The sequence below is a fragment of the Centruroides sculpturatus genome, unplaced genomic scaffold (genome assembly GCF_000671375.1).
Source record: "Centruroides sculpturatus isolate CEXI.00-Female unplaced genomic scaffold, Cexi_2.0 scaffold1046, whole genome shotgun sequence".
Classification (NCBI taxonomy): Eukaryota; Metazoa; Arthropoda; class Arachnida; order Scorpiones; family Buthidae; genus Centruroides; species Centruroides sculpturatus.
The window spans coordinates 237432-246531 of record NW_019385209.1 but is presented as its reverse complement, the minus strand read 5'-3'; the positions used below and the strand labels follow the sequence as shown (position 1 = coordinate 246531).

The following is a 9100-nucleotide window of genomic DNA, read 5'->3' as shown; positions in this document are numbered from 1 at the left end:
GTATTTTTATATCATAATTTTTAATTTAAAATATTAATAAATACTATTCCTGATAAATAAATAATTAAAAAATATATATATAATAATAAAAATTTAAGTCTGTTTCTATCATCATGGCGGAGTTAGTCGATTTAGGAAAAAATTGTTCTTTCGCATCTTGTAATAAATTAGGTATATTATTTCCTAATTTATATTTCTAATTAATAATTTAATAACTTTTTATTTTATAATTAATTTTATAATTTTATTTATATGTCAATTTCATTCATAATAAATGTACTGTAAAGTCACGTGTTATTGTTCTGTTGTCAGTTTCAAAATAAAAGTAGAGATGGGGAAATTTCGGATTATTTTGTAATAAAAATAAACTTTTAAATAATCATATTTATCTACAATGAATTATATAATTTAAAATATTTTATGGAATTAAACAAGGAATATTTTTTTATTTTTGACACTGATCTGAGGGCACTAAGAGGGCCTTCTACAGCCATGATGTTGGCCAGATAATGGGGGATGGAACCCCAATATATTCAAGAACAGACTAATCATGAAAAACTAATCATACAGATTGGTTACATGAGACTACTGTTTCCTAGGAAAAATCTCATTGGGTATGGAGTCAATCCGTTCAAAAGTTAAGATATCATACATGGATCCAATATGGTGTGGCATTCTCAAAAATCCAAACTTTACAATACTAATTTCTAATATGAAAGATTCTCAACCCTTATACGCAACCAAACAAATCAAAAGGACTATAGTCCAAAACATAACCGTCAAAAGATATCTTTCCCCAAAGTTACAATGTGACAGTTGATCAAGAAATGGAAAGGAGCGTACAGAAAATGTCTAACCTCATTCTGTTGATGCATCATTAATTTATTAGAATAATTTGTTGCATTTTAAGATTAATGAATTTCCTATCATGATATACTAGCCACTGTGATAGCTTAGATGGAATAATTAATACACCTTTAACAGTGAAATTTTTAGAAGAATGCTAATTAAAATTAAATGCTGGTTAATGGTATTTATATTAAAACCCAAAAAGTACGTATTGAAGTTACAAAATTGTCTTAACTTTTTTTGTATTTTAATGCAAATACTGTTCGTCAATTTTTAATTGTAATCAACAATTGTAGTTCATTATGGTATCAGCATTGTTTCGAGTGGACATTTTTATCCATTTTACATTTTTATGATGGAGTCGCAACCTCAAATGAAAGGTCGTCTCCCTAAGTGAAAACTGTTTTTGGATTGTCACAGGTAAACAACAGAAGAAGATGAACAGTTGTATTTTCAATAAACATATTTTTTTATATTTTAAGAATGCTAATGTCCATTAACCAAGTCAAAAATGTTAGCATTCTTCTAAAAATTTCACTGTTAAAGGTGCATTTATCAGTCCAGCTAATAAACTCTCTTAAACTAGACTCGTGTGTTTTTCCCAAAAAATTTTTGGGGTTTTTAATCCATTAGATTCCCTAGCAGTAGGCCGACACCTTAACTACTCAGTCATCTGGCCATCAGCGAAACTAATTAGACTGTCATATTGAACAACATTGACTAATTAGATAATTTGATTACTAACCAAAGATTAAGCTATTTATCAACTAAAAGTATCTTAATCTGATTTTTTATTTCATACAGATTTTCTTCCATTTACATGTGAATACTGCAAAGAAATTTATTGGTATGGTTATTTTTTTTATTATAAATTTTTTCCCAGAAATTAATAAATAAATTGAAACATATTTGAATATTTAATAAATTTTTATTGATTATAAATATGTTTAGTTCAGATCACCAATATCCATCCAATCATGAATGCAAGTCATTTCAGGTAAAATATTTTTGTATATTTCCATCAATTTGATAAAATTCAAAATATTTCTTCAGCCTTTCGAGGAATGCATTTTTATTTCTTCTTTCCTGTATAATTAAAAAGTCTCTTCCTCTGGTGATACGACTGATAACTATGAAATTCAAAAATAACTGGAGGAAATAGTTCATAAAAAACTTACGCCTTTATAAATTCATTTGCTGGATTTATAAAGGTGCAAGTTTTTTTATGATACAACTTGTATCCATTTTACTCTATTTTACTCTAAAAACTTTCCAAATGGCTGAATCCTGCATTTTTTTTACAGGAAAGCTGACTAGACAGTTTTTTTCTGATAGCAATAATCCATCTATTCCTGTGACAACCAGATGTTTTCTTTCCTTTATCCTATCATATAACACATAGTTAATCTATTTAGTATACAGACCTTAAGGAGTTTAAATTTTCAACATTATATTCTTTAGAAGGATATATATACTTGAAATCATTTGAGAGTTTTATTAGAAAAAAATTACACCAAACTTTTATTTTTATTCACTCTTGCTTATTCATCTATTATAACAAATACGGTCAAATCTTGATATAGTGCCACCTTTAAAACACTAACGAATACTTAAGAATGCATCTTCCTCATAAATATTAAATAGAGAACTCTTTGGTATCATATCTGTGAATTACTAAATATATATAATATGGAATTGCAAATAACATTATCATTAGCATATTACAGGATTTTCAAATTCAAACTAGTGTGAAGATTTCTTTACTACTGTCTCTAGGAAGCGGTGTAAATAAAAGTTGCGACTTTGCAACAGAGAAGGTGTTTTATGTATTGAAGTTCACAAAGTCAGAATCAGGCATCGTTGTGCAATATGAGTTTTGCAGACAATTTCAAGGTGATCCACCATATAATGCAAACATTCAGTGATATTGACAGTTCCAGGAGAAAGAATGTACTTGCAAAAAGACCAGAATTGTCCAAAACATCAGAGGAAAATGTGAATTGAATCAAAGCCAAAGCCAAACCAAAGAAAACAAATGTTTGAATGCAGATGGGAGATGAAACTTGGACAGTTACTCTATGAATTGATGTACTGTACATTGAATACTTCTCAGTAACAATTAGCATAATTACAGTAATTTAAAATGGTAGACACTAACTATTTATTTGAAAGACACTAATTATTATTGTTTGAAATACTTTAGTTTAGCACTACACTTGATTTAGTGCCAAGTTAAATAGTGGGGCTAAATCAAAATTTGACTGTATGACATAATATGCTTTCAGAATAAAATATGTAAGTGCATTATAGAAAGTTTTGTGTTAACTACAGTAGATTTAATAAATATATTTAATGAAAGGCATGGAGAAATATTTTATATTAATATGTGAATTCAATATTTTAGTTGTTGTTATGAAGTTTTATTTATTTATTAAAATTTCAGGATAAATTTGACTCTCAAGCAAAAAATAAATGCAAATCAGAACCATCTTACACGTGTAGTCTTCAAGACTGTGATCAGACAACTTTGGTGCCAGTAATATGTGATCATTGTAAACATATATTTTGTCTTCAACACAGACATCAAGTTGATCACAAATGTGAGAAGCTTAAACAAGCAGTTTGTGATAAACAATCAAAGCCAGTGAAGTTATTAGCTGAAGTAAAACCAGTTCAAGGTATTTTTAGATTTTTATATTCATTAGAACATTGATAATCTGTAATAATTGGAACTAATGATGGTTTGGGTTATTGAATCAAAGGAGTTATCTTAGTATTTTGCTACACTGAACATTTGAGAATCAGTTTCACAGATTGTTTATTTATATCAGCATGTTACAAAGACATAAAAGAACACAAAAATGGAGAAGCTGCACAGTAAAATATGAAAATCCAGTATTAAATCTTTTGGTACTTTTCTGTCATGTTGCATTCCCATGTCGTGACATTTCATTAATTAAAAAACTCAAACTTTTTTTAAAATTAACCAAAATGATTAATGTAAAATATTACAATTATGTACATTTTGTTAACTTTATTTTTGTTACATTAAAACATTTACTTATTACTACTTGAACAACATTTTAAAGTAATGTTACTTACTTTCCTTCTCTTAGGCCTGATGCACACAAATGATTTTTTTGCTGTTAGTGAACTATGGCAAATTGCTGTGTGGCCTAGTGAAGCTTAATTTAAATATAACATTGCACACATACATATGGCACTATAGCAGTGCCATAACATCTACTTTTTTCTGCAATTCTCTATAAGGATGTGTCAGTGCCACATGTTCATCTCCGTCCTCTCGATACATTTCTCTCAATCAAGTAGTGCACATCTGTCATTTTGTCATTGTTTTTAACATGGAGAATGTTACAACTCCAGAAGAAATTATCACAGAACATTTTGTTGATGAGATAATATCCTAATATCTAGAATGTTACAGTAATAGAATATCATGTAAAAAGTAAAAAAGAAAGTACATGGATTAACATTTGTAGGCTAGTTTCTAAAGGATTTAATGAAAAGGATGATAAGGACAAAAATGAAATCTACCTCTTAGAAGTCTTGAACTGGTAAAGGGGTGTTTTCACTTCTGCCTTTTTCTCGTTAAAAAATAACATATATACTAAATGTACAAAATTCATACATTTCCTCCTATACACACCTGTCTTGGGAATGAGTAGTATTTTGCTGTTAACTTGTGAATTGCCATCTCCAGTTCTGGTGCATCAATGCAGGATGTCAAAAAATCTATTTGTTTGTACTGAGCCTTAGAACAGTGATTCTTAACCACTGTGCCATGAGATTTTTGAAGTGTGCTGCCACTGCAAATACCCATACATAAGCAATGTCAGACAAGTAGTTCAATTGGTTCTACCTTCCTAGGGCACATTTGGAAATTGTAACTGGTGTTACCAGTAACTGCTGGTAGTTACCAAGGCATTTAGAAAATGTTACCTAAATAACCAACTGTGTTTAAAAATCACTGTTATGACTTCACTGGTTGTCATGCGGTACTGAAGTAACCATGTGTGCCACCAAATTTTTTAATTATGTACTATGACGAGAAAAAGGTTGAGAATCACTGCCTTAGAATAACAAGTTACATTTAAAAAGTTGCAGACAAAACTTAGATGATGATAATTCCTCAAGCCTACTAAACTCAAAACTAATCTTTGATCAATGCACCCATTAATTAGTCTATGCACCAAAATAATACTTACAAATTGCTGTGTTACAACTTCAACTTGGCTGTGATATCTTTGAATAAATGATGAGAATGTAAAATATTATATTGTCACAGAATACAAACATTATCATCTTTGTTATAATACAAATTGAAAATACTGTACAAATACATCATTCTACTGAACAATACATCTAACATGAAATGCTGAAATGATAGACTAATTTATATACAAACAGATTATTTGCAATATAAATTTCTGCTTAAAATTAATTCTGATATTAAATACAAAAATAAAAAATAAAATATTCTTAAAATTTTAGAAGTAAATAATTCTTACTTAGATTTTAATTTTTGCACATTTTAAATTATAATTCTATTAGGCTGTGTTGTTTCGTAAGCAATGAAATAGCTTGTGGCTTGTCGGAACACTGAGTGACATTGGAACATGACATGCAGGGATATAATAGAAAAACATCTATCTTTTTACTGTTTTCCAACTCTAAATATAAACTAAAATGTTTAAAATTTAGTATAATTTAGCTTATGTTATGTATGTTAAAAAAATAAAAATAATTAGGATAATTGGCATTCAGATTATCTCGACCTTATACAGGAAATCTTCATTAATTTGAACTCCGATAGTTCAAAATCACATTAATTCGTAACTGTACTAGCTGAGGATATAGAGATTTACATGTTAAGGAATTTAGTTAGTTCAAAATACAGCTGCTTTGAAATTTGAAGTGAAAATTTTGTCCAAACTGTGATTTGCATGTGTTGACTCATTCACATAGATCAAAGTGCCTCCATACTATAAGAGAACAATAGGCCAAGAACAACTCTAACCTGGTCAATTTAGCTTTGATTTCACAGTAATAGATTTTTGGTGTCACCTTATATATGGACTATTCATTTTTCTCTTATCTCATAAAATATTGCTGGGTTTCAGTATTGCAAGATTGGGCTACAAGTAGCAGATTGAGATATTTGTAGGACTCTAGGCTACTACATTTGGTTTTATATAGTCCCTGCTGTACTTCACTCCTACATGCTATTGTGGTGTTTGTAAAAGTGAGATAGTACGGTCCGCAAATGAAATGTACAGAAAGGAAACTGTGACAAAATCCAACAATATACACTATCCCTTTATTTCACTTTGAACAAATAAGGTTTTATAAAGAATTTCAACTGACTTGTAATATTTTACAATCTGAGGTGTCTTAAACAGGGGCCTTTGTTCCCCAACAAAGCACGATGGTATATTTCCCTGAGCGCGTAACAATTAAACAAAAATTCTTTCTTTATAACCTCGTGACTAAAACTAACTTAATCCTAACTTAAATATAACTTACCACTAAGGAAATAAGAAGGAAGATAGGATAGTTGGAAGTTAGCAGAAATGAAGGGATGATTCACCTGGGGTTTCTCTTTCCTCGGTTGATATGCGCTTTGGGTAGGGTCTTGGCTCAACGAAAATGGCTCTTATCTTTACTATCCTTCCTTCTCTTTTACTTATTGAAATTTTTAAATGTGCCAGTCTCTGTCTGTAAGCGTGAAGATTCCACTTCCTCTGATTCTCGACCTACTTAGAGGTGTCCCTAAGCCTCTTAGTAGAACATCTCTACTTCTCAATCTCTCACTGGACTATCTCAAACTTCTGTCCTCTCTACAAAATCATGCTCGGAGTTTCGTTTGACACATCCGACTCTCTCTGTGTCTGGTCCAAAAAGTGACTTGTCTCTGTGTCACCTGCTATTGTCATTACCGATTCTCTGAAGGCTAATCCTATGCAAAGGCGATAACAGTCGTCTTGGAAGGTTTTAGAAAGGATAGACAAAGGGAGTAAAGGAAATTGTGAGAATAAAATAGAAATATAACTTTTATATCGCTTTTGTTTTCGACATTGTTGCACATAAAAAACACGTAGTTAATCAACAACTAACTTTATTCCTTCTCTATACAACCGACTGGGGTGACGACTACCCAAGAACTCTCCCCGACTCCCGAAAGGTATGTGGGGAATGTTCACCCCTGACCCGACACCCAGATCAAGTTACTACAGATAAGTCACAACGTTACAACAGATCTTCCTCCTCTAAAATGAAGTCTCGGAGATGTGCCGGTAGTGTCCGTGTTCTAGAGCTCCTTCTAACCGGTGGTGCTTTGTCCTGATGTTGATTATTCTGGGGAGCTGGATGTTGGTTGTTTTGACAAACTGGATGTTGCTTGTTCTGGAGTGGTTGTTCTCTTCGAGCTATCAGTTGATCAATATGTCTTCTTTCTATAGTTCCTTCTGGTGAGGCTATCATGTATGTATATGGTCCGGTCTTCTTTGTCACCTTACCTGGTTTCCACTTCTTAGCGTCTCTATAACATCTGTAATTGATGTTGTCTCCTATTTGGAATTCTCGTATTCTTGTTTCCTCTTTTCTCTCCTTATATAGGTGTGGATTTAATCGATCATAGACGGTACGTAGTCTTCTTCCCATCAACAGTTCTGCTGCCGTTTTTCCTGTAGTGCTACTAGGTGTTGTGCGTAAGCTAAACAAAAGTCTGGGGAGCAACACCTCACTTTTTTCTTGGCTGTGATGTAATTTTTCGATTCTCTTCTTTATAGTTTGCACTTGTCTCTCTACTTGTCCGTTGGAAGAGGGATGATATGGAGGGGTAAATATGTGCTGTATCCCATTTTTTCGTATAAATTCTTCCATTTCTTGGGATTTAAAGCTTTGATGATTGTCGGATACAATTGTATTTGGTAGTCCATGTGTACTAAATATTCTTCTCAATAGTTTCACGGTTTCCTGGGTTGACTGAGTTTGTACTTCTTCTACCTCCACCCACTTCGAATAAGCATCCACTAGAATAAAATATGTACGTCCATAATGTGGTCCTGCATGATCAATGTGTACTCGGTCCCAAGGTCCCGAGGGTGATGGCCAATGAGTGTCTTTAACTGGGGTTGGGTTTGACCTCTGTTCTTGGCATTTTCTACACATCAATACCGTCTCTTCAATCTGGGAGTCCATTTCAGGCCACCAAAAATAGCTCCTGGCTGTTCTTTTCATTCTAGACATGCCCTCATGTGTGGAGTGTAACAGGTGTAATGTGTGGAGTGTAACAGGTGTAATAGCTGTGGTTGCAAGGTTCTATGGATAACTACTCTTTGTCCCCATAAAATGCAACCGTGGTGAATTGAAAGTTCTAGCTTACGCCTAGCGAAAGGCATAAGTTCTTCTGGACTACTAAGTGGCCATCCGTGTAAGATTGCATGTTCAACTCTTTTTAACACTGAGTCTTTGTTTGTCTCTCTGCTTACTTCCTGAGATGTGATGGGCAATTCTGGCTGTTCAAATATAAGGAATATCTCTCCTGGTTCGGGGATAGTCTTTTCTTCCACAGTAGTTGGTATACGCGATAATGCATCAACGTTAGTCATCTCTGCTGACCGACGATGTTCAATCCTATATGAGTATGCTGCTAATCTCAAACACCAACGAATCATTCTGGGTGAGATTAAATCAGGAATTGGTTTAGCAGGGTTCAGAAGGCCCACAACTGGCTTACAATCCGTATATATAGTAAAATTTCGAGCAGCTAGGTAATTATGAAATTTTGTGATGCCAAAGATTATAGCTAATACTTCTCTCTCGAATTGTGAATAATTTCTTTCTGCTGGGTGGAGTGTCCTCGATGCAAAGTATATAGGAGCTTCTGATCCATCTGGTAATATGTGTGAAAGTACTGCTCCAACTCCATATGGTGAAGCATCACATGACAACAATACTGGTTTATTTAAATCATAATGGATTAATAATGTTTCTGGTGTTAGCATCTTTTTTATCTTCACGAATGCTTTGCTTTGTTCTTTTTTCCAGATCCATGGTTTGTTTTTGTCTAGGAGTCTATATAATGGTTCAGCTTCCGTTGCTTTATCTTTCAAAAATCTATCATAGAAGTTTACAAATCCCAAAAATGCTTGTAACTCTTGTTTGTTTCTCGGGTCCCGAACCTGTTGGATCGCCGCAATTTTATCTGGTGTGGGTCGAATGCCCTGAG

At 32.7% G+C, this 9100-nt stretch overlaps 1 protein-coding gene across 3 annotated transcripts in view; it reads left to right on the top strand.

Moving 5' to 3' along the window:
* Positions 1-105: 105 nt before the first annotated feature.
* LOC111636144 (AN1-type zinc finger protein 1-like) overlaps positions 106-9100 on the top strand; it is a 14030-nt gene continuing 5035 nt past the window's right edge. For 2 of the 3 annotated variants that reach the window (XM_023381322.1, XM_023381321.1), the window contains exons 1-4: positions 106-171; positions 1654-1696; positions 1801-1846; positions 3293-3527. In XM_023381322.1, the coding sequence (XP_023237090.1) occupies positions 114-171; positions 1654-1696; positions 1801-1846; positions 3293-3527 (382 nt within the window). In that variant the 5' untranslated portion in view covers positions 106-113. Of the gene's footprint in view, positions 172-393; positions 667-1653; positions 1697-1800; positions 1847-3292; positions 3528-9100 lie in introns of those variants that run through there. The other variant, XM_023381323.1, reaches the window with a different exon arrangement.